The following is a 23974-nucleotide window of genomic DNA, read 5'->3' as shown; positions in this document are numbered from 1 at the left end:
GCCAGATCTTTGTATAAATGAAGAGTTACTATGTAAAATTGTACTTTTTCCTCTGCAGATAAGGATTGTGCTAATAGCAAGTTTGTTATGCTTTGAGTTTTTCTAGTGGCAGAGATGGGTTTGTGCTGGTCATCTCCCCTCTCCCCTGGCCACTCTTGTGACCAAGAATACATATTTGTGACAGATACTTGTGAATGGGGGACTATAGCAAAGTTAATGGGCCCATAACAGAATTAAGTTCTTATTTGGATTTGATTTCAATCGAGCCATGTTCTGACCAGCATTAACCATCACTGGACTATGATAGAATTACATATAGAAAGTACTTCTGCTGCTTTTGGTTTTTAATGTGATCAACTGAGAAAAACTAAAGCAGAATTATTATATTGAATTGTTTGCATAGACAGCTAAATTATTTCTACAGGTAATACTTTTTTCTTCTGCATTGGAGATTAAGAAATGAAGATGAAAACATGTGCAGATACAACCTCCAAAGTCCTTAACACTTGTCTCTAGCTGGTGCTTACCTCTCTTTTTTGGAACTGTTTTGCAGTTGTTAGCAGAGGAGAAAAACATCTCTTCCAAATACGCTGATGAAAGAGACAGAGCAGAGGCGGAAGCTCGAGAGAAGGAAACAAAAGCCTTATCCTTAGCCCGGGCTCTGGAGGAGGCTCTGGAATCCAAAGAAGAACTTGAAAGAACCAACAAAATGCTCAAAGCCGAAATGGAAGATCTGGTTAGCTCCAAGGATGACGTGGGCAAAAATGTGAGTCTTCCCCAATCCCTGTACTGTGCCAGCCTGCCAGCACTGGTCCCTGTACTTAGACACCATAGGAGCCTGCTATTGCTGGACCCCACCAGCTACCAATTCAGGGTAGAATCTGCAAAGTAAAGGCTGAACTCAGAGCACGGACCTGGGGTCAAAACCATTTTACATCACCATAACATTGAGGAATTAAAGGATTGCCTGAAACCGGGGCTGAGACAGAAAGAACTGCAATCAATGTGAAAGATAGAGATTGGAGACCTAGGGAGGAAAAAGAAAAGTCTGCTTTTGGGACAACATTATTGTATCTTATGTCTAGCTAAAAGCAAGGGTACTCATTAGTAATCTTCATTATATTATATAATAACTAAAACAGTGATGATAATAATAGTTATAGCATTTATGTAGTTTTTATAGTTATAGTTATATATATATATATATATAATAGTTACAGCATTTATGTACTTGCAGATTACATTACATGTGTTATCTCATTTGACCTCACAACTATGTGAGGTAGGTGCTATTATTATCTTCATTTTGTAGATGAATGAGAAATCTGAAGATTAGGGAGGTTAGGTGACCGGCCCAAGGTCACACAGCTTATAAAGTATCTGAGACAGGATTGAGACTCAGATCTCCCTGTGCAACACTTAACACTCACTGTACTGTCTAGCTGCACGATTATGCAAATGATGGTAAAAGTAATAATGTTTATTCCATCTGCAAGGTCCATGAACTGGAGAAGTCCAAACGAGCTCTGGAAACCCAGATGGAGGAGATGAAGACACAGCTGGAGGAGCTAGAGGATGAGCTGCAGGCCACTGAAGATGCCAAGCTGAGACTGGAGGTCAACATGCAAGCCCTGAAGGGCCAGTTTGAGAGAGATCTCCAAGCAAGGGATGAGCAGAATGAAGAGAAGAGAAGACAGTTGCAGAAGCAGGTGAGGTTCCCCATGGGGAGGGAAAGGAGAGGCTGGCCCCTATAAAGATTAACAACAACAATAATAATAGCTAACATGTACATATCTCATTTTAGCTGACTTGAATGATGTGGGTACCATTAAGATCCATATACATATCTTTGGGGGGGAGGATAACTCGCAAACAGTAGTTAATAGACATGCACAATAATTTACAGCTATATTCTCCTTAGTTTTATCTTACTTGGTCAGTTTCTTATCCACAAATGCAAGGCCAGCAGCAAGCATATGGGATTCCTACACTGAAACCCCCTTACAATAGTCTATGCTCAATCCATCCACTATGTCTTAGAGTTACCTGAGTAAAATAGGGTTTGTTCAGGATTGTATAACTAGTCAGTGTCAGAGGTGGATTTGAATTCAGTTATTCAGGACTTTAAACTCCTAACTCATTGCCTATGTCATGCTGTCTTATTCTCTTTCTTTCTTGTTCATATATTAGAATACCTATATTTGCCAATAATATAGAAATTAAATAAAACTTCTATTAAAAATTAATAGTAGGGGGCAGCTAGGTGGTACAGTGAATAGAGCACTGGCCCTGAAGTCAGGAGGACCTGAGTTCAAATCTGGCCTCAGATACTTGACAGTGTGATTAGCTGTGTGACCCTGGGCAAGTCACTTAACCCCAATTGCCCTGCCTTCCCCCCCTCCAAAAACAAAACAAAACAAAAATGAATAGTAAAAGTGAAATAAAGAAAAACTATCTAAACTTAAGATACTAATATTAAATCATGAAACATTTCATTAACATTTATAAAAATCAAAAATATAGAATTCAACATAAAACAGAATATTCCAGGATGAATTCTTAATGAACACAAAAGGTGTTGGAAAAAATTCCTGGGTGTTTTCAACAAATAGTGCTCACATAATAACAAAAAACTGTGCAGCTAGACACTGCTTCCTTAAGTGTTTTGTCTCCCCCTATTAATATAAACTCCTTGAGGAACAGGATTATCTTTGCTTTTGTATTTGTATTTCCAGTGCTCAGCAGAGTAGTGAGAACTTAATACCCATTCTTTCACTCATTCATGCCATTAGACTTTTTATAACAAAAATCCTTCTGATAACTAATCTCCCATAGGTAAACTCCAAAAACAATTGTTAAACAAAATTCCATGTTATAGCGAGCCATATCATAATGAAGCTCTCGTCTGCCTTGAAAATTAATAGTGATATTAGTAGCTATTAAAATACAATATTATAATGCAATATTGGCAACTGTCAAAAAAAACCTTGTCCCATAGCAGCACACAATTATATAACCCTTTGCAATTATGGAGCACATTACATACCTCTCTTGATCTATACAACAATGGCGTTGAGTAAATAACAATACTAACTAAGACAAATATTATTATTTCTATTTTAAAGGTGAGGAATTTAGGCTCAGAGAGGTTAATCAACATGATCACAGAGCTTATGGAGCTTCTCCAAAACCTTTTGTTTTTATTCAGAATTCATTTTGGAATATTCTGTTTTATGCTGAATTCTATATTTTTGTAAATTTTTAATTGTTTCATGACTTAATATTAGTATCTTAAATTTAGATGATTTTTCTTTATTTCACCTCTACTATTAATTTTTAATAGAAGTTTTATTTAATTTCTATATCATTGACAAATATAGGTATTCTAATATATAAATAAGAGCTTAATGGAAAGGTGATCCTAAGTCAGGTCCTCTTACTCTACTCACTACACCATGCCCTAGGTACTCCCCTATTAAGGCATTTATTATAGAATGAATGAAACTCAATCATTAAGTGTTTATTATGTGCCAGGCAATTTACTAAGCACTAGGATTTATTGCCATAGAGAGCAACGCCATCCTCCCAGTCCCTCAGGCTCATAATATAGGGGTCATCCTCAGCTCCTCACTGTCTCTCAGACCCTGTATCCAAACCGTTGCCAACACCTATCTATTTCAGTTTTGCAACATCTCTCGAATATGCCCCCTTCTCTTCTCTGACACTGCCACACCTCTAATGCAGGCCTTCATCACTTCATGCCTGGACTATTGCAATAGCCTGCTTATGGGTCTGCCTGCCTTAAGTCTCTCCCCACTCGAATCCATCACCCATTCAGCCACTAAAGTGATTTTCCTAAAGCAGGGGTCTGACCATGTCACTCTCCTACTCAAATTCCATTGGCTCCCTATTGCCTCCAGGATCAAATACAAAATGCTCTGGTGTTCAAAGCCCTTCATAACACAGCTACCTTCTGCCTTTCCAGTCTTCTTGTACCTTACTCCCCACGCATGCACTCTTACATCCAGTGACACTGGCCTCCTGGCTGCTTCACAAACACGACACTTCATCTCTTAGTTCTGGACATTTTCCTTCACTGTCCTCCATGTCTGAAATGCTTTCCCCCCTTATTTCCACCTACCATTAGCTTCCTTTAAGTCTCAATTAAAATTCTGTCTTCTACAAGAAGCCACTCCCAACCCCTCTTAATTCCAGTGTCTTTCTCTCTTTTAATTATTTCCTATTTATTCTACACATAGCTTGTTTGTGCATATTTGCCTGCTTGTTCTCTCCCCCATTAGACTGAGAACTCCTTGAGGGCAGGGACTGTCTTTTGCTCCTAATTTATATATCCCCAGTGCTCAGTCCAATGCCTGGCACATAAAAGGTAATTCATAAATGTTTACTGACTGGCTAGAGGGACAAAGAATAATACTGGTCAGTTCCTGCTCACAAAGAGTTGACATTCTAAAGGAGAAAACAACATGTATGTCAGTAGTAACATAGGACATACATAGAGTGTATAGAATAAGGCTTCAAGATAGCCTTAGAGAAGAGGGCACCAGCAGCTGAGATAATTAGAGAAAAGGCCTGCAGAAGATGGTATCTGAACTCAGTTCTGATTCTAAAAAACCTATGTGAGGAAGGGGAAGGGAGAATTATGGAAGAAGGATTAGGAAAGTAGACAAAGATAAAAGAAGGAAATAGAAAGAAATGCATCTATTAGGGGTGTCCTAGAGCCAGCTCATACCAGTTCCAGAAAGCTGATTGTTAAAATTTCAGGGTGAGTATGGAAAATGACAAACACTGCAGATCAAGGCTTGATTCATTGATTGTCTAGAATTAAGAAAATGAAAGAGAAAATGTTAATAATGCAAATTAAACATAAAGGTGTGTTTGTACTTTGGGGTAGAGGGAGCTGATTGTTAAACATTTACCAGCACACTGCCTTCAGGAGTAGTACTGAGTGGTAGTGGAACCTGAGTGGCAGTGGGTCACACCAACAATTGTTTCAGATTCCCCTGATGGACCCCATTGTCTGCTCTAAGTGTATTTGTGCTTCATGTGGACACCTACACCCTTGTCACTAAACAGAGACACTCCATCTAAGCAGTTGGGAATTCTGTTGATTGAGCTCTCTCCCATCTCTGACCCACCCCTCAGGGGATGATAGCTAAATCCAGGTATCTCCCAGAAAGCAAACCTGCACCACAACAATCTTTCTTTTCCTTGGTTAGCTCCATGAGTATGAGACAGAACTAGAAGATGAGCGAAAACAGCGAGCCCTGGCAGCTGCGGCCAAGAAGAAATTAGAAGTAGACATCAAAGATTTGGAACTCCAGGCTGACTCGGCCATCAAAGGGAGGGAGGAAGCCATCAAGCAACTCCGTAAACTCCAGGTGGGTGGAATTCCTCCTTGGACTCACTGGGCGTGATGCAGGTCTCCACTTCAGGTATACCCATTGGTCTCTGAGTCAGAGAAAAAGACGGACACAATCTCTCTAACATTACAGCCTTGTAAGTGAGAAAAATGATTATTAATAACCAATGATTTGGAGACATCCAGAGTTCCTTTTTCCTAAGTTCTGATTTCAAAAGTTCAGTCTCTTGAAGGACATTACTGATAATGAGATTGGACTAACTTTCTTAATAATCTATAATAATGTAATCTTATATAATAATAATCTATAATATAATATATAATCATAAATCTAATGATAATTTAAAAATAATCTTGTTCAGACACTATCCAGGTTGGGAAACCATCATGCTCTCTACGGAGTTTTGGTTGGGATAAAGTCTTTGAATAGATTACCCAAGACTGGAGGTAACTAAGATGTAAATGACATAATCAAAATTCATTTGAATAGGTTCAGCCCCTCATTGTAATATTCTTTCTGTCATTAATTATTAACCAATCAGAGTTGATTACCACCCTCAAGAACACCCGTTTTCCAATGGGCATCTAAGCCTTGAGCCCAGTGCCACGATTGTCTTTGGTCTAAGAGAGAGATGACCATCCTTTAATTAGTAAACACACTGGCATTATTAATAAAATGATTACCCAGAAATTATGTCTCGCAAACTTTTTACATAAGCAGGACTTCTCCTTTTAACAATTAACATGCATTAGGCACCTGCTGTGTTCATGATCCCATATTAAGCAGCAGACGTGAATAGCAGAGCAGGTGAATTCTACCCCCGTGGGACTCCACTTCTAAGATGGGTCCATCTGGATGCACAGAATAAAGCCAAAGAAGAGACTCGTGTAGGTGTTGGGGTCTGAGGCTAAAAGTCAAAATTCATCATGAGGAATTCTGTAGCTTTGTGGGTACCTGTGGTAAGCAGGGCAAATCTATGTTAGAACTAAAAGAGAAGCCAAAAAACAGCTTTGTTAAGAAAGGAACAGAGCCCCTCTTGGGAACACAGTTTTTCTTTTGTCCACTGTTGCTGAACCAATCCAGGCTCAGATGAAGGACTTTCAAAGAGAGCTGGAAGATGCCCGGGCCTCTAGAGAAGAGATCTTTGCCACTGCCAAGGAGAATGAGAAGAAAGCCAAGAGCTTAGAAGCAGATCTCATGCAACTCCAAGAGGTAAGACCTCACCCAGAATAAAGTAAATCCTCACGTTGAATTGTAGTAACGACAGGCTTATAAATCAGTATGCTCAATTCACCCACCCATATCAATCTTTTCCCTGTCAATCTTTCTCCAAGGAAAGTAATAAGATTAGGGAAATTAAAGTTCTTTTCTATTTTCCTGACATAAATTGTCTTTCTCACCTGGTAAGAAGCTGAGTATCAATTTCCAAGTCTGATTTGGTTGGCCTACTTTCTCTAAAGACGTAGATGGACATGGATGGTCCTTGCTTAGGATTTAGCATCCCAGCTGGATGAAAAGCAAGGGAGACCATGAATGACTTTTGGGAAAATCACACAAAAGTCTCTTCTTTTCAAGACGGCGGATTTCTCTTTCCCCTTAATTCTCCAGGATCTGGCTGCTGCTGAGAGGGCTCGAAAACAAGCTGACTTAGAGAAAGATGAATTGACTGAGGAGCTGGCCAGCAGTGTATCTGGGAGGTAAGAGACAAGCCTCTACACTCAGTCCTTGGGCAAGTAATACTGCAAAAACGAAAGAGCATATGGGGCAGAGCACTTGCATTCCTTCAGGTCTTCCTGGTGTTTAAATAACACAACTCAATTAGCTAGAAAAATCATTTGGACCAACGGTGATGAACCCATCTTTACAACGAGAAGCACATGTCAACTCTCAACAGAGCTTTGTCACTGGGGTGAGAATCTAAGAGTGGAAAAAAAAAACCCTAGGGAGAGCTTATTACACATTACTTAACAGGAATTAAATCAAGCTTTTCCTATCCAGGACTTTTTGACAGAGGGTACTCTATGTTTGGGGGTAGGGGTGTTGAGAGTAAATGCTGTGATAGACATGAGAAAGAGAAATGGGCAAATAAGTGACAAGGGAAAGGAAAGAGACAAAAAAATCTGCTGATCCTCATTAAGACTCAGATGCTTGAAGAGGGGACATTATCCAAATATCTGGCTGATGTCAGAACCCCATGACCATTCTGTTACTCAGGAATGCCCTGCAAGATGATAAACGCCGCCTAGAGGCTCGAATTGCCCAACTAGAAGAAGAACTGGAAGAAGAACAGGGCAACATGGAGGCCATGAGTGACCGGTTCAGGAAAGCCACGCAGCAGGTAAGGGCTTGACAGAGTGCCTGAAATGGATCGACCAAGGCATTCCTGATGTTCAAGTTGCAATGATACACAGTATGACTCTGAAGTCACCTCTGCAATAGCCATTAACCATTACTAGGGACAGCACATAGAGTACTGGACCTGAAGCTGGTTAGACCCAAGTTCAAACCCTGCCACAGATACTTACTAGCTTTGTGGCTCTGGACAAGTTACTTAACCTCTTGTCTGCCTCATTTTCTTCACCTGTAAAATGAGGATAAAAATGGCACCTAAGTTATTGTGAGGCTGAAATAAGATATTTGTAAAGCACTTTGCAAAGGTTAAAGCACTAAAGTAAATGTTATTACCATTCTTATTTAAATATTAACAATTTAATATTATAGCACTATGTAAATGGTATTATCATTGTTATTTAAATATCAATAATGTAATATTAAAGTACTATGTAAATGCTATTATCATTATTATTACTACTATTACCATTTACCAAGAGTAACAGGGTTATTATTTACCCTATAGTGTGTAGTATATAATCTGGTCATACAGAAACTAGAGGTTTTAAAGAGTTATTATACCTTGCATGTATTTCAATGAAAGTGTTTGTATCATTATCCTAGATGGTTTTTGTCTTTCACTAAGATTCAAAGTCATAATTCCTTTCCTTGTGAGGTTGAATGGGTCTTTCCCTTGAACCCTGAACTTCCTTTTCTACACCTACCCAGGCAGAGCAGCTCAACAATGAATTGGCCACAGAGCGCAGCGCAGCCCAGAAGAACGAAAGTGCCCGGCAGCAACTTGAGCGGCAGAACAAGGAGCTGAAGAGCAAACTCCAAGAGATGGAGGGGGCTGTCAAATCCAAATTCAAGGCGACTATTGCTGCCTTAGAGTCCAAGATCGCCCAGTTGGAGGAACAGGTGGAGCAGGAAGCCAGGTACCAGAGAACCTTGCTCCACTTGTACCTATCTGCCCATGAGGATAGGAGGATGTCAGAGTCCTTAGCTCTGGCCCCCCAAACCCAGTGAAAATATCCTGACTTGGAGGCAAGGAAAGGTAGGAATTAGCTCAGTTCTAGGCATTAAGGAACTGAGGACCACAGACTGTGATTAACCACAATGTGAACTTGTATAAATCATCCATTATGATAAAATCAATTATCTTTCACCAGAAGAAGGTATTTTCCCTTTCCAAACTGTTTGTTTTTCCAGAGTCTCCATGGAAAGGTTAATGTTGAAGTAAAAGCATTCTCTCTTTGATGATAGATAATTGAGGTCAAGGATCACAGTATATTCCTGTAGCAGTAAGTTCTGAAATTTATTGAAGCCATTTAAGTACAAACTAGGAATAAGGAATGCCTGCCCCCCCCCAAAAAAAAGCCCTCTGCATCTCACATCTTCAGTAATGTCCACCTCTTCATGACCCTATCGACCATAGCACATCAATGCTATTGATGGGGTTTTCTTGGCAAACATACTGGAGTGATTTGCTATTTCCTTCTTCAGTGGATTAGGACAAATAGGGGTTATATGACTTGCCCAGGGTTATACAGCTAGTAAGTATCTGAGGCCAGATTTGAACTCTGTGCCTCCTGACTCCAGGCCCAATGCTCTATTCATTAAGCCACCTAGTTGCCTCCTAGGCAAACAGAAGTTAAGTGACTTGCCTTGGGTCACACAGCAAGTAAGTGAGGTTGAATTTTAACTCAGATCTTCCTGACTCCAGGCCCAGCACTCTATCCACTGTGCCACCTCGCTGCCCCAAAAAGGAAAACATCTCCTTCAAGGTGGAGATGAATGTGTTTTTCACTACAAGACTGCAAACTCTTGTGTTTGATCTATCATCCTACCTTTCCTCAAAGACTAACAGTTTTATGCATAGTGGGCACTCGGTAAATTTGTTTTATTCCTCTGATGTTTGTAGGGAAAAACAGGCAGCTACCAAGACATTACGCCAGAAGGACAAGAAGTTGAAAGAAGTCATGTTGCAAGTGGAAGACGAAAGGAAGCTAGCCGAGCAGTACAAAGAACAGGTAACACAACCGGGCAGATGGTCTCCTTCCCAGAACAAGTTAGCACCTTGCACTTTGCCCTTTCCTGACTTCTGGCTCTCCCCTCCCAGGCTGAGAAGGGTAACACCAGGGTGAAGCAGCTGAAGAGACAACTGGAGGAGGCAGAAGAAGAATCCCAGCGCATCAATGCCAACCGCCGGAAGCTCCAAAGAGAATTGGACGAAGCCACGGAGAGCAATGAGGCCATGGGTCGGGAGGTGAATGCACTCAAGAACAAACTCAGGTAAGGTCTTGGGCACAGCCTTTAGAGGCCTCCACCAAGGCCTTCCCAGACTTGGAAGTTCTGTTTGCTTGGTAAACAGTGTGGCGGAGCAGGAACCCTGCAGAAGCCTAGGGCACAGGTTTTTGTTGTTCAGTCATTTTCAGTCATGTCCACCTCTTCCTAACCCCACTTGGGGTTCTCTTGGCAAAGATACTGAAATGGCTTGCCATTTCCTTCTTCAGCTTATCTTACAGATGAGGAAACTGAGACAAACAGGGTGAAGTGACTTGCCCAGGGTCACACAGCTAGTAAGTGTCTAATGTCAGATTTAAACTCAGGAAGAGGAGTCTTCCTGCTTCCAGGCCTGGTACTCTATCTACTGTGCCACCCAGCTGCTGCAGGGTACTGGTAGGACATTTTGAAGAAAGGAAGGTATATGGATGGTAGGAAGGACCGTGACTTTTGATGCTCAGATCCCTTCTGAAATTTCCAGTTAGCTGAAAGTCAATGAAAACTGCTTCCTTCTCCTTAGCTCCTAATTCACCTCAGTGCTTTGAAAATATACACATTTATCTTCCTATCCTATCTTCTCCAGGAGGAGGAGCAGATGCAGCACAGAAGAATTATGTCCACAGTAAGACCTCTCAATAGTCAAAGGGCCTGGGCCCATTTGAAGAAAGCTCTGAGATCCCACTTTCACAAGGGCCCCCTCCAGGATTACAGCTCTCCGCCATGCCTCCAGGAAGGTCCCATTTCTAGCCCCCACCGCCCAAAAAGGGGAGATTATCTCACCATTTGTCACAGAACACAGGCCTCACTTGCTAGTAGTGAAAGTGTCCTGGGAACAGGACAGCATTGTTGGCTGCTGAAAGTTTTTGGACAAGGACTAGCTGACAGGGGCTAGTCTCAGCAGTTCATGCAGGTGGATGAGACAAATTACGAAGCAAAGGTTTTGGGATATATTAAATTATGCTATTCTTTTTAAGGTCTTAGGTGAGTTATGGGTTAAAATGTTGGAAGGAACTTTCCCCACTTTTAATTATGCCTAACTCTAATGAACAATATGCCATCAAGCTATTTTTTGTGTATAAAAATATCAACTGATCAACTTATTCATTGAGCACTCGTGGGATGCCTAGCTTTATACCAAACACTTGGGGAGAAAAGGGAGGTATTGGAAAAGATAAGACATCCCTGACATCAAGTAAATTACAAGCTGGACACAAAAAGAGATAATCGACAGCCAAAATTGGTAATACAAAATATATACCAAATAATTGTTGGGAAAAGTTCAATATGTCTTTTGCTTTGCTCAGATGTCACACTCTTGTCTTCAAATCTAGAAAGGTAATCCAGCCTCATCTTTGTGATGAGGAGAAGCTTGTAGTCAGGTCCCAAGTAGTAGTTCAACTCAGCAAGGATGGCCAGGCTTCTTCAGGAAATGTGGCACTCTAAAGAGAAGAGGAATTTACTGTCTCCGCAGGATAGACCTTACTTACAGGACCATAGGAACTCTTCTTTTTTCTATGACCTAAGACACTGTTTAGCATGTTGCCAGTTACATGGTGGGTATCTATTTCTAACCCCTTACTGGGTATAAAGGCAATGAGCATGATGATTGATTCTATACCAAGGGGAGATAAAACCGATATGTTACCAAAAGCCTTTTATCTACAACTTCTCAACTTCTGTGTCAAAGGCAGGCTTCTGGCGCGAGGCATTTGAATGCTCCTTTGTCTGAGCAGGGAGGAAATAGTGCAAGACATTCACAAAGTATGAAGTCATGTAGCTTTTTTTTTTTTGCTTTTTGGAGGGGGAAGGTAGGGCAATTGGGGTTAAGTGACTTGCCTAAGGTCACACAGCTAGTTTTTGTGTTAAGTGTCTGAGGCCAAATTTGAACTCAGGTCCTCCTGACTCCAGGGCTAGCTGCCCCCCAACCATTTTTTTTAATTTAATTTTTTTTTTTAATTTTAGTTCCCTCTCTCTAAAAAGCTTTGTAAAAGTCAGTATCTTTGCCATAGACATCAGGTATCTGCAAGGCTGGTTTAAAGGTGCTATACCAAATGCTTTAAATTTTGTTGAAAAGTACGTAAATAAATGGAATTCTTCCCACTTTCCAATGGTAACCACCAGGGACTCTTCTCTCTTTGTTTCAGAGGTCCACAGGAACCTTCGCAATGACTCACCAGGTACCATGCCTTCAGCTTTGTAGCTCATTTCTGTTGTACCAAGTTTCCATTTTCGTTTTTCTTGCCCTGGCAAATGTCCATGAGACTCCTGCAAAATCTGAAGGCTTAAACATCTTGGTACCAATTTGTCTTTTATCCCAAGAGACAAATATTACAATAAGACTACCCCTTGTCCCGTTTTCTTTCCCTACTTCTAGGAACCGTGCTAGCATGTGATTTTACACCAAACAGTACTTTATTCTCAAGGATGAGAAGCTGTACACTGAATGAATTGCTAGTTTTCTTATCTGCATGAATTCTTCTGCATCCTTAAAAACACATTGATAATTGAGCATCAATATTTTGCCATTGACACAATTTCTTTTTTTTTTTTTTGCAAGGAAAACAGCTTCCATCTAGCTATTGTGGTTCACAAATCATATTAAATCACAAAGCACCACGTTTATGGAGACCACAAACAATGTTCTCTCACAACTATGCTTGCACAAACAGGATTGATATCAGGGAAAGAATCACCAAAATATTTCATTAGTGCCTGAACTGCATGAAGCTTGAGAACGTCCTAATTCCCAGTGGCCACTTTACTCAGTATAGCTTATAAGAAGGCCCAGGCTAGCCACTGCAAAACCAGCTATACCATCCTTATGGCAGCGTTGTTTTTCAAAAGCACAGAACAATGCATTCATGGAATGTAGGGCAGAATTCTTCAATTGAAAATGCTTGTGGTCTTTTGCAAGAGATGAATTTTTAAATTTCCCAGGTCTTTTGCAAGAGATGAATTTTTAAATTTCTGAAAATAGTTCATTGTTTTTTCCTATCTAAAGTTATATCATTTGCAAACTAGTTTGCTCCTGGTTTCCTTTCAGAAGCCAAATAACCCTCTGTTGTAATATTTGCGTGAATCTTCTCTTTGGGGCAGTCTCTGCTTTGCTACTATCAACAAAATACTTAAAGATGAATCATGTCTTAGCAAAGGCTTTATTCGCAGCTTTACATCTCGCCGTGTAATTCTGCAGAACCATCCCGAATCCTTTAGTAGATGCAGCTCTAGGGCTCACTTATTTTTTGGGGGGGAGAGGGGCAGAGGGTGAAGCATTCTTTTTCTGACAAAGGCAGGAACTTGTTCCAACAAGCCTAGGGCTTGATTTGCTACAAAGAGGAGACTGCCTCCTCTTAGCAAAGTTGTCAAATACTGGAATGAAGCTGGTTTAGGATACTAAGCAGGATCCTCAAAGTATTATTATCCTTAGAGCAAGTGATTTTTTTCTAGGGAAGTTTACTCAGCTTGACTTACTCTAGGACCAAGCCTTTATATAAAACATTTAAGTGGCTTCCTTATCTCATAGTATAAATAGACCCATCCTTATTAACCCTTGGCACTAGGGTTTGAAACTACTTCCCTTCAAGACTGAGATTTCTAGGTCAAAATAAATCTCCTTTGGGTACTGGAAACAGAACAGAAGGCAGGAAACCATAAAGAGCGGGGATTTTAAAATTCTTTTTTTAACTGTAAGATAATAGGATTTAAAATTTAAGGGACCTTAGGAATGATTTAGTCCAGTCTAATTTTACAGAACGGGGAAACTGAGGAGACCACTGAGGTTAAGAGGTTAAGTCACTCACTCAAGGATCACACAGGCATAGTGAATCAAACAGTAGTAGAGATGAATTGAAACTCAGGGGTGACTCCAAACCCTGGGCCCTTTTCATAACATTCAATTGCTGCATCTGTGTTTTCCCTAAAATATCCATTTCTTTTTTTTTTTTTTTGGAGGGCATTTGGGGTTAAGTAACTTGCCCAAGGTCACATAGCTAGTTTTTGTGTGTGGTTGTTAAGTGTCTGAGGCCGGAACCGAACTTGGGTCCTCCTGACTCTGGGGCCGGTGCTTTACGCCCCCAAATATCCATTTCTCACTACCTAGTTGGAACGCTTTAACACGTGGAGTTGTCTGTGTTTTCCTGGGCAACCTTGGTCTTTTCCCTTTTCTTTCAGCTTTTGGCATGCCACTAACTGTGGCACAGAGAAGGTGTGTGTGCGTGTGTGTGTGTGTGTGTATGCACGCCTACTCAGAGGGGTACACTAGTTCTCCCCAATGTGTCTCACCTTGCTATTTCTATGTATGTGTATGTACGTTAACTTCCCCCTTCCCACTGGTATGTCACTGACTTTGGTGTTGGGAAGTGCTGCCCTACATGATTAAGCTTTTAGAGTGAGTCTAAGTAGAACTTACTGAAGCTCTGAAGATCAAAGTAATAGCTATAATAGCTAGCCTGCAAGAGTTCCTGCCAACCCCATGAAGTTCCAAGGTGGCTTTCAAGGCCTAAACATCCATCCCTGAAGTGAGTGAAGCTGACCTAGTCTTCTGCAGTGACATGATGCAACTTTAACCATTTATCCATGATTGCTGCCCACTTGGAAACATTCCAAAAGCTGGTAGCATTTACAGGCCAGTGTTTTCATGTTTCCGATACAATCTGAGCGACTTTTGCTACTTTTCTCAGCAATCATGAAATATAGGCCCCTGCTTATGTCTATAATCTTACCTCTAAATATAGTTTCTCCTTTGGAATTAAAACAAAAACAAAACGATGGTCTTCTCTTGCCTTCAGCATGTCTACCTGGAATTATGATGCTATTAGATAACATTCTCTTACAGGACACACTTTGCTTGCTCTAAGACAAGGGAGCAAGGCCTATCTTCAAGGTCAGAGACATAAAAAACTAAGCTGGGGATAGCTTCCTGCCCACGTATTTCAACTACTGCAGTTACTCTGCTGGGGAAAAAAACAAACCCAAACCTGTCTCTTGCTTCTTCATCTTTCCCACTATTTGCAGGCTCATTTTCTTCTTTGGCTTTTTTTGGAGGGGGGAAGGCAGGGCAGTTGGGGTTAAGTGACTTGCCCAAGGTCACATGGCTAGTGTTAAGTGTCTGAGGCCAGATTTGAACTTGGGTCCTCCTGACTCCAGGGTTGGTGCTCTGCTCACTTAAGATGCCCTTTGTGACTCTTTTTCTTCTTAAAGGATACCTTTGGTTATTTATTTTAAACTGTAAATAAAACTGTATTTTGAGGGAGGAAAGAAACAAACATCTACTATGAGACTGAAAGTTAGCCCTGGACTTTCCTAGGAATGGAGAGCCCTACTTTCATAAAAGAGTCTAAATGAAAACTAACTCTTTTCATAGAGAAAAAGATGAGGCAGAAATATGACCTTCATAATTTTCCAAATATGATTATTTCTGCTTTATAGCCTCGAATTTGCACAATAGACATGTTTGGGCTAACTTAAAATTATCTAATCTACACCTGAAAAGACTTCTGGATTTCTTGATTTCAAATTGTACTTTCAAGTTGATGCATTTTCCCCCTTTTAATCCAATCTTGACTGGAGAAGAACTTGTTTACTAAATGATGTTTATTTTCTCAAAATGCCTAGGAGAGGAAATGAGACATCCTTTGCCCCACCTAGAAGATCTGGAGGTCGAAGAGTGATTGAAAATGCAGAAGGGTCAGATGATGAAGTAGATGCCAGAGATACAGACTTCAATGGAACCAAAGCCAGTGAATAAATACTCCGCTGGCATATCGCACTGTAGTCAGATACTCCAAAGGACAATATTTAGCACTGTCTAAATCAATTTTCAGTTCCAGTACCACAAGACACTCAACAAACACTCTTACAGCAATGATTAAAAAGCACAGCCCTGTCTACAGGGTATATATTGAAATTTTCAATCATTACCAAATTAGAGAAAAAATTCTTACCAGGAAACATGTGCCATCCATGCATGCCTCCTCTGTCCCTCCTGAACTGTGCAAATGTTTTGAGATTTTTAGAAAGAAGATACAACCACAGTATTGAATCACTGGCAGTTTTTAATCCCAGATGAGCCTTAGTTTACATGAAATGGGGACAGAGTCACCACATCAGGTGGTCCTGTCCCCATAATCCTTCCTTAACTGCATACCCTTTGTCTGTTCTGCATATGCCCTTGTTTGAGTTTGTTTCTTTTCTTTCCTGGATACTACACTTCTGATGCACAGTTCACCAAAACAACAAAGTGCCTTCATTAGTCACACATTAGAAATGAAATAATTTGCTCAAATTAATAAAGCAGAAATGTTGCACTGTTTTATATGCACCCTGATTGTGCTTAAGGACACTTTCACTAATAAAAGGTTATAAATCACTAGAATGCAATGGGTTTTTCTTGTTGGCAGAGGAAAATAGGAGTCCTTGGGCAGAAATCAACTTGAGAGGCTCTCTGGGAACTGAGTTGAATGAGAAGTTGACACCAACAGCCAATGAAAATCACTGTGGAACCTGAAGCCAAATTATGAGGGAAGAATGGAGGAAAGGGACTTGAAAGGGGGATGGTTCTGAATTTCTTACTTCCAGAATCTTTCCAAACTCTGGTGACCAGGATCATTTCAAACGTCAATGCAGACGTTGAGTGTTGAGTGCAAGAATATGGGGGTAGCAATAGATTTGTTTAGAATTTCAGATGGCAAAAGACCAGCCTGCACACATATATCATTAAGGAAAAAACTTTATTCTGTACACTGACTCAACCACATAAGGAAGATTCAAGGAAATTAAAGACTGCTAATTTCCATTATAAGAAGTAACAAGTACCTGGTAAAATGAAAGAATATTGGCACACCTTTATCAGTGCCCTCACCTGAAACAGCATGTTTCTAAAAAGGCTACCTGTGTGGAGATAATTTATTTTCAAAGATGATTTTCAATTCATATCCATTTTCTTGGTTAAAAAAAACAAGGCTTTAAACCACATGACAAAGTACAAATAAAAGCATACCCCATATAATGTTGCCCTAATCAATATCACTTCACAATATTAAATACTTAATAAATTATAACCAAACCTTGACATAATGTCACTAAACCCCCACTGTAACATCATTTGGCTGACTGCCCATTTATAACATTTTTCTATGGAACTTAACTGCCCCCTGTAAAGTCATTTTACCAATTACTGAGCTTTTGTAGAACCATCTGGAGACATTAGATAGGGTATGCACCTATTTATAATGACATTAAATAACTAGCTTGGATTTATTGCTTAGTTTAAAATAAACTGAAGCATTACTCTTGACAAAAAATTTTTTTTAGAAAAATAAAGTATTTTTTTTCTGATACAGGTTAAGAACATTTCTTAGATTAATAAACATCAATAGTAGCAATATTTCCACTTAATAATTTCAGTAGCAATTAAAACTATATTCCCAACTCAAAGATTTTTGCTGTCTTCCCCAAACCTAACTCAGTGGAAGGTTGTCAGCAAAGGCTTTTGATTCATCAAGATAAGTATATGCCCCTGAAGTTACTGCACTTCCCTGGTCCAGTCACAAGATACGTAACAGGTGTTACAAACAAGCAGTGATGAATATTGCAGATTACATGGAATCCTCTAGGTTTTAGCAATCTTAAGGCCATAGTCTTTTTTTGGAAGGAAAGGAAAATTTCCAAAACAAGTAAACTCCATTGTGGGCTGTTTAAAGGATATCACACATAATTCAAATTTGCCTTTGAATGAAGCCTGTTTTATATAGCTCCCCTCCCTTACAGGGGGTAACCTGCCTCAATTTGCCTCACGAAATCTGAAAATGAAACCAACACCTGCAAGTAGACTCAGACAGTCAACTGTTACAATTTACTTACAAAGTAACCCACTTTTACTGACCATGGTCAAAATCAAAATGAACTTGGAACTGGACTAAAAGCCTTAGGATAAAACACCTAAATAACTCAGTGAGAAGTTAAAAGGCTCTGCCCAGGTAACAAGGGTAGCCCCATACCATTTAGGCCTTTTTAAAAGAAGTATTCTTCAGGAATACTATCTGGTATTCCTAGAAATAATTTAAATGAAACCATCCCTTAATAAGTCTATGCATCACTGGAAATTCCTAGACAAAATGGGTTTTAAGTGAATAAAGGTCCTGGAAGGATGGGCAGGCCCATATGTGGGGAGCCAATGACTAGCAAAACATCCCCCTGGCTATAAAGCCAGTTATGACCTCTGAGTTGGCAAGGTATTTGGTCACAATTAAGTTACAGCCATTTCCACAATAAAACAGGTGACAAAATGTTCGGTCTTCCCACTATAAGACAGTGGCAACACCCAACTAAATCTGGTAAGAAAACTGCTGCCTGCAGGCTAGTTCTCCAAATAATACACTTGGTCCACAACACATGGAGTTAACTACTATGCCTGTTTGTTATTTTATTCATACTAATTTTAAAAGATTAGTTTAAAAAAAAAAAACAGTAACAAAACTAGAATACCACAGTCTTCAACACCCATGATTTTCAAAGCAGCATCTTGACTACACCCTGTGGTGACGGCAGTGATGGTGATGGAATACCTGAGGGAAGCTTTCCAAATTCCAGTCGTTTTCCTAACCTTAAGACAGAATGAAAATTAAGCTATTAATACAGTAGATAGTAATTTGCTCACATCAGGAAACACAAAATAATTAGAAGCAGAATCAGAAGGCCAATAATTGTGCACAAATTCCCTCCTCTATAGTTGAGATTATACTTGCCTCTGGTCAGTGTTTAGTGTAATAGGATTAATCGGTTCAGTTTCCCAAAAACTGTCTGTAAAAACAGTGATTTCTAATAGTTCAGAAGAAATCTGCAATCACACTCACATCACGGACCAAAAAAATTCCTGGTTCACTTTTGCCTGACAGAGAGTTACCTAGAAACTTAGCTCTTAGTTTAAAAAGGTGGTGGGCATATTTCTAAATAAACTTCATGAATGTGAAAGAAGCTTCTGCATAACCTTTATTAAAAACAAAACAAAAACAATTCAACCAAATACACAAAGTAGATTAGGACAACTATGTATTTTCTGACTAGCTCTGGTAATCTTATCTCACCAGAATTTAATGCCAATTTCCTGAAGGTTCTGGAAAAAATAAAATACTCTTCCAAGAAACAGAGTGGAATTTAAAGTTATAAAGACAAATAACAGATTCCTGCACAAATGACTTAGTTGACATGAGTTTAACTGCAGAATTCTCATACTGTTGTTACAAACCAATGTTCTAGGATAGTAAAATGAAATAAGCATCTCCTCAGCTATTTGCCCAGACCACATTTCTTGTAAAGTAAAGAAGATAATATATACTGTCAGGATTCTCTTGATTTTGAGAAAGTATGCGTGAGGGTATGTGGCTGTGTGTGTGTGTGTGTGTGTGTAGGGAAGATTATATTAGGGGAATAAATGTGACTGCCACTGGGCATCATCGAGGAAGCAGACTTTTTATTCCAATGGAACCAGTAACTTGTTTCTCCTACCTCTGCAAGGGAATTACATCAACCAATACTAACCCTTTCTCTCCCAAAGGCACAGTGGTGCTGTTTGGCCGTTTGTCACTGCCATCTCTAGTCTTCATGCCTCGTCCTGAGGATGCAACACTTGCTCTGTTTGGGGACTGATCATACACAAAGTTTCGACAGGATGCAAGTTTGGACTCCAGTGCCTAAAGAGAAATGTTTTCATCTCTGAGTTAGAGACAAGGACTCTATTGCCAAGTTAATTCCAGAAAAATGTTTAAAAAAAATTAAGTGGTCTCTACAAAAAGATGAACCCTATCTGCATTTTTACACAGTTCTAATGAAACATGCCTCATTAATAGATTAGTAAAGGAACTCCTGAAGTTCCTGTTTAGGACTTTAAACATGGGCATAAGTGCAAAGGCAGACTAAATTTCAACCAGGCACTGGTTTTGTCCCATGAAAACAAACGTTGTGAAAAGTAAAGCAACATCAAGACAGCCTCAGAGCCTGGCACAGAAATCAGTCAGTGCTGAACTTTAGACTTTGTTCAACATAATGAAAAACAAGATAAACTTTAATGAAATTAGGCTCTTGGAAGAAGAAGAGTGAGAGCAACAGCAAAAGGAATTAGTTCCAAGTTTCCATGAAGTCGTACATATCGGGACCTACTCATACAGAAAACAGGATGAGCTTTGTTTGCATTCTGCAGCCTTCAAATTATCATTTTTTCAAATTACAAAGAATGTTCATATTAGTCCCAAAATGGAAGAGTTTCCCTTGCAGTGAATACCAAACCTATAAAAGTAAGTTTTCTGTCCTAGCCTTTTAAAATGTTCTCTTTAAGAAATTAACTGCATGAAAAACAAAGAAAAATAAATATGGCCTCAAAATATCCCTCAACGTTTTAGAATTAAGTAAATCTCTAGACATTTTTAAAAGTCAATTTGAGAAGAATAATCTAGGTACATTGCCTAGTAAAATACAGTTACCTTGGGCAAAGCATCGAATGTCTTGGTTTGAAAACAAAGGGTTCTAAGTGAATTCTATTCCAGAATACATAGATTCATAGACTGAGAGCTAGAAGGAACCAAAGTCATCAACAGATTTAATATTCTCACTTAAGATAAGAAAATTAAAGCTAGACAGGTTAAATGACTTGCCCTAGGTTGCACAGGTAGGACTGTCACGCAGGAACAAAGTGCTGAAGCTCAAATTAAACCAGCCTCCTGCTTATGTTAACTAACCTTTCCTCAAGAAGTTCCGTTGTTAAAGTTAAATAAAAATATCATCTATTAAGTACTCACTACGTGCCAGGCACTGTGCTAAGTGTAAGGGATACAACTAAAAGCAAATGAGACAGTTCCTGCCTTCAAGGACCTTACACTGAAATAGAGAAGACAATACACAAAGATCACTTTTCTTTTTTTTTTTTTTTTGAGAATATTATTTTTTTTTTTTCGTTTACATCATTCATTTCTACAAGATTTTGAGTTACAAATTTTCTCCCAGTTTTTCCCCTACCCACCACCCCAAAACAGCTCTCTCCCATATCTTCCCCCATGCCCCCTCCAACTTTCCAGTAGGGCATGGTGGATCTCTATGCCCCAGTGCCTGTATGTCTTATTTCCCAGTTACATGTAAAATAATAATAATAACAACACACATATATATATTTTTTAAACATTTGATTTTAAACCTTTGAATTCTAGATTCTTTCCCTACCTCCCTTGTTACTCATCCTTACTGGGAAGATAAGCAATTCAATATAGGTTGTACACGTGTGGCTAATGCAAAACATTACCATAGTAGATATAGTACAAAAGATTGACTATATTTCCCTCCCTCCTATCCCACCTCCCACTTGTTCTATTCTCTACTTTGATCCTGTTCCTTTTCAAAAGCGGGTGTTTCCAACTTCCCTCCCCCCCAACCTGCCCACACTTCCATCATCCTCCCTCTCATCCCCTTCCCCCCTACTCTCCTGGAGGGTGAGATACCCTATTTAGTGTGTATTTCATTCCCTCCTCAAGCCAAATTCAATGGGAATAAGGTTGACCCATTCCCTTTTGCCTTCCTAATCTTCCCCTCCATTGTAACCATTTTGCCTTGCCTCTTCTATATGAGATAGTTTACCCCAATCTGTCTTTCTCCATCTCCTCTCATTATATTCCTCTCTCACCTCTTAATTTCACCTTTTAAGTATCATCCCTTCCTATTCAATTGGTCCTGTGCCCTCTACCTATGTATACCTATAAACATATATACACACATTCATATATGTATTCATATGCCCATACACCCTCATATATAGACTATATATATATATTCCCTTCAACTACTGAGAAAAGTTTCATCAGTTACAATTATCGTTTTTCCATGTAGGGATGTAAATAGTTTAACTTCAATAAGTTCCTTATGATTTCTTTTCCCTGTTTACCTTCTCATGCTTCTCTTGCTTCTTGTATCTGAATGTCAAATTTTCTATTCAACTCTGTCACTCCAGACAGTGATCCAGATGCAAGTAGGTTAAAGCAAGAGCGATTACCCCTCAGACTGGTCACTTGGTCCCCCTACAATATGCAGGCCAGGAGCTCTGAAGCAGCCATGTGATGGTGGCTACAAATCCAACACACCTCAGCTGCTTCTCCCTCCAGGGGGCAAAGGCCGGACTGCACTCCCTAACTCCCAGGTCCACACTGCACTGACCTCTTACTTTGTCCTTCACATCTACGGGGTGATAATTCTGGAAACCGTCACCACTGCTGGTGATCTGAAATCCCTCTAGCAGGCTGGTTGTGGCCACCCTGAGGCTGAAATCTCAGGCTCACTTGGGGCTGGGCTCTGCTCACAGAGTGCTGTGCTAGCTGCTTCCTGCTGGCCTGCCAGGATGTCTTCAGCAGGAGGTTAGCTTCTCTGTGTCATTTTGTGGGTTCTGTAGCTCCAAAGCTTGTTTAGAGTCATTTTTTATATGAATTGGAGGAGGTGGGATCGGGAGCCCCGAGGAAGTCCTGTTTCTACTCCACCATCTTGACTGCCCCTGGATCACTTTTCTTAAGACTTGAACTATTCAACTTTTCAAAAGAAATCTGCTTCAATCAAATGCAGATAAAACATCCAAGTGTCACATTATGTTGCTCAAAGAGCCAAAACCAAGCATAAAATTCATACAACTCCCTTATTAATAAACAAACAAATCTCAACTAAAGTCCTACTGTTGGGTCTGAATTCAACACCCTTAAGAGGTCATACAAAACAACAGGAAGCTGTCTCTTCTTACCCCGACTTTCCGAAGCAAGTCTCCTACGATGTTCAGTGCAGATATCCTGGCAGCCGGTGTGAGAGGAGTGCCCCCGTAACTGTCCTCCAACCCTTAGCATGTGCAAAGGGAGAAAGCTCTTAGCAACACTATACGACTCCAAGGCCCCACAGACCAAGGTATGGCAGAGAAGCATTCTGCCAGATTCCTTTCTGCACTTTCATTAGGAGACATTTTCATAGGGTTTGTTCTATGGATAACTCTTGTAGTCCTTATGTAGTATGTGGCAAATATTTCTGTTTTTCCAAGGAAGTCCAAAATACATACTACCTAATTCTAGAACAATATAATATTTCTATCTTTAATAAAAGTACCTGTTAACATTAAATACTAAATACAAAGTGTTTCCACGACTCAGTTAGCTCAGTAGAATTCTAGAACATAGGTAATGCTGTATCTGTTTCACAGATGTAAAAAAGGACGCAAGAGTCAAACTAAGTGGCTTGACCAGGCCCAGGCAATTTATCAATGGAACGACTGGAGTTAGAATTAACTTCACTGAATTCTCACCCCATAATTTACTCAAGGTTAAACAAGTTTCTTGGATAATGTTCAGAACACAACCAGCTGTTTTTTCAGTTTCTACATGAGGTTGATAACTCAGATACTAGAATGATGCCATACATATGCACATGTATAAATGTACACATACATATATAAAAACAAACTAGGATTTCTATCCATCTTGCTCCTCCCTCCTTTTGATCTCTTTTCAAAAATGCCAGGAATCTCTCTCACCATCCCTTTACCTCTCTTGTATGATCCAGGTGTGTTAACACTGGCACTGGGTCCTCGGTGTGCTACAGGTGTAGATGGCACAGACACAGTGGCCTGCACAGCAGTGTCTGTCCTCTCTGCTTCCAATGAACTATGCATAGGAGTCCTGGGTTTCTCTTGCTTCTGCTGCACTGCTAATTCCTGTCGCAAGTCTTACAAGAATAAGGATACAAGAAAATTATTCTCTTTTCAATCTAAACGGCCACCGTGTATCTACAATAAATGTTGACTGTAAAAAAAAAACTGATGGGATGGATTCTAAAGGAACCTGGAGAGCATGGAGTACACAGCTACAGAACCATCCCTCCATTCCGCACAGGCCTTCAAAATGAACTAGATTGTGAACTTCATGTTCTGCTTCTATGTCCTACTCAAGTACTGGACTTGGACACACACA

General features: G+C 39.9%; 2 protein-coding genes across 2 annotated transcripts in view; one reads left to right on the top strand and one right to left on the bottom strand.

Moving 5' to 3' along the window:
- The window catches only part of MYH11 (myosin heavy chain 11), a 129616-nt gene extending 113050 nt beyond the window's left edge, over nt 1-16566 (top strand). The window contains exons 33-42 of the mRNA XM_069086501.1: nt 554-766; nt 1497-1709; nt 5238-5399; nt 6465-6593; nt 6990-7078; nt 7596-7719; nt 8442-8650; nt 9637-9745; nt 9835-10007; nt 15612-16566. Of these exons, the coding sequence (XP_068942602.1) occupies nt 554-766; nt 1497-1709; nt 5238-5399; nt 6465-6593; nt 6990-7078; nt 7596-7719; nt 8442-8650; nt 9637-9745; nt 9835-10007; nt 15612-15744 (1554 nt within the window). The 3' untranslated portion in view covers nt 15745-16566. The remainder of the gene's footprint in view (nt 1-553; nt 767-1496; nt 1710-5237; nt 5400-6464; nt 6594-6989; nt 7079-7595; nt 7720-8441; nt 8651-9636; nt 9746-9834; nt 10008-15611) is intronic.
- Nucleotides 16567-16709: 143 nt separating this feature from the next.
- Nucleotides 16710-23974, bottom strand: part of NDE1 (nudE neurodevelopment protein 1) — a 26579-nt gene continuing 19314 nt past the window's right edge. Inside the window, exons 6-9 of the mRNA XM_069086494.1 lie at nt 23550-23729; nt 22762-22853; nt 19536-19687; nt 16710-18600 (exon numbers count right to left, since the gene is read on the bottom strand). Coding sequence (XP_068942595.1) covers nt 18507-18600; nt 19536-19687; nt 22762-22853; nt 23550-23729 — 518 coding nt within the window. The 3' untranslated portion in view covers nt 16710-18506. The remainder of the gene's footprint in view (nt 18601-19535; nt 19688-22761; nt 22854-23549; nt 23730-23974) is intronic.

This window comes from Petaurus breviceps, unplaced genomic scaffold (genome assembly GCF_028583685.1).
Source record: "Petaurus breviceps papuanus isolate PSGF00001 unplaced genomic scaffold, PetGlider_PUasm1.0 118, whole genome shotgun sequence".
NCBI classification, from domain to species: domain Eukaryota; kingdom Metazoa; phylum Chordata; class Mammalia; order Diprotodontia; family Petauridae; genus Petaurus; species Petaurus breviceps.
The sequence above is the reverse complement of the archived record's forward strand: the minus strand, read 5'-3'. Positions and strand labels throughout refer to the sequence as shown.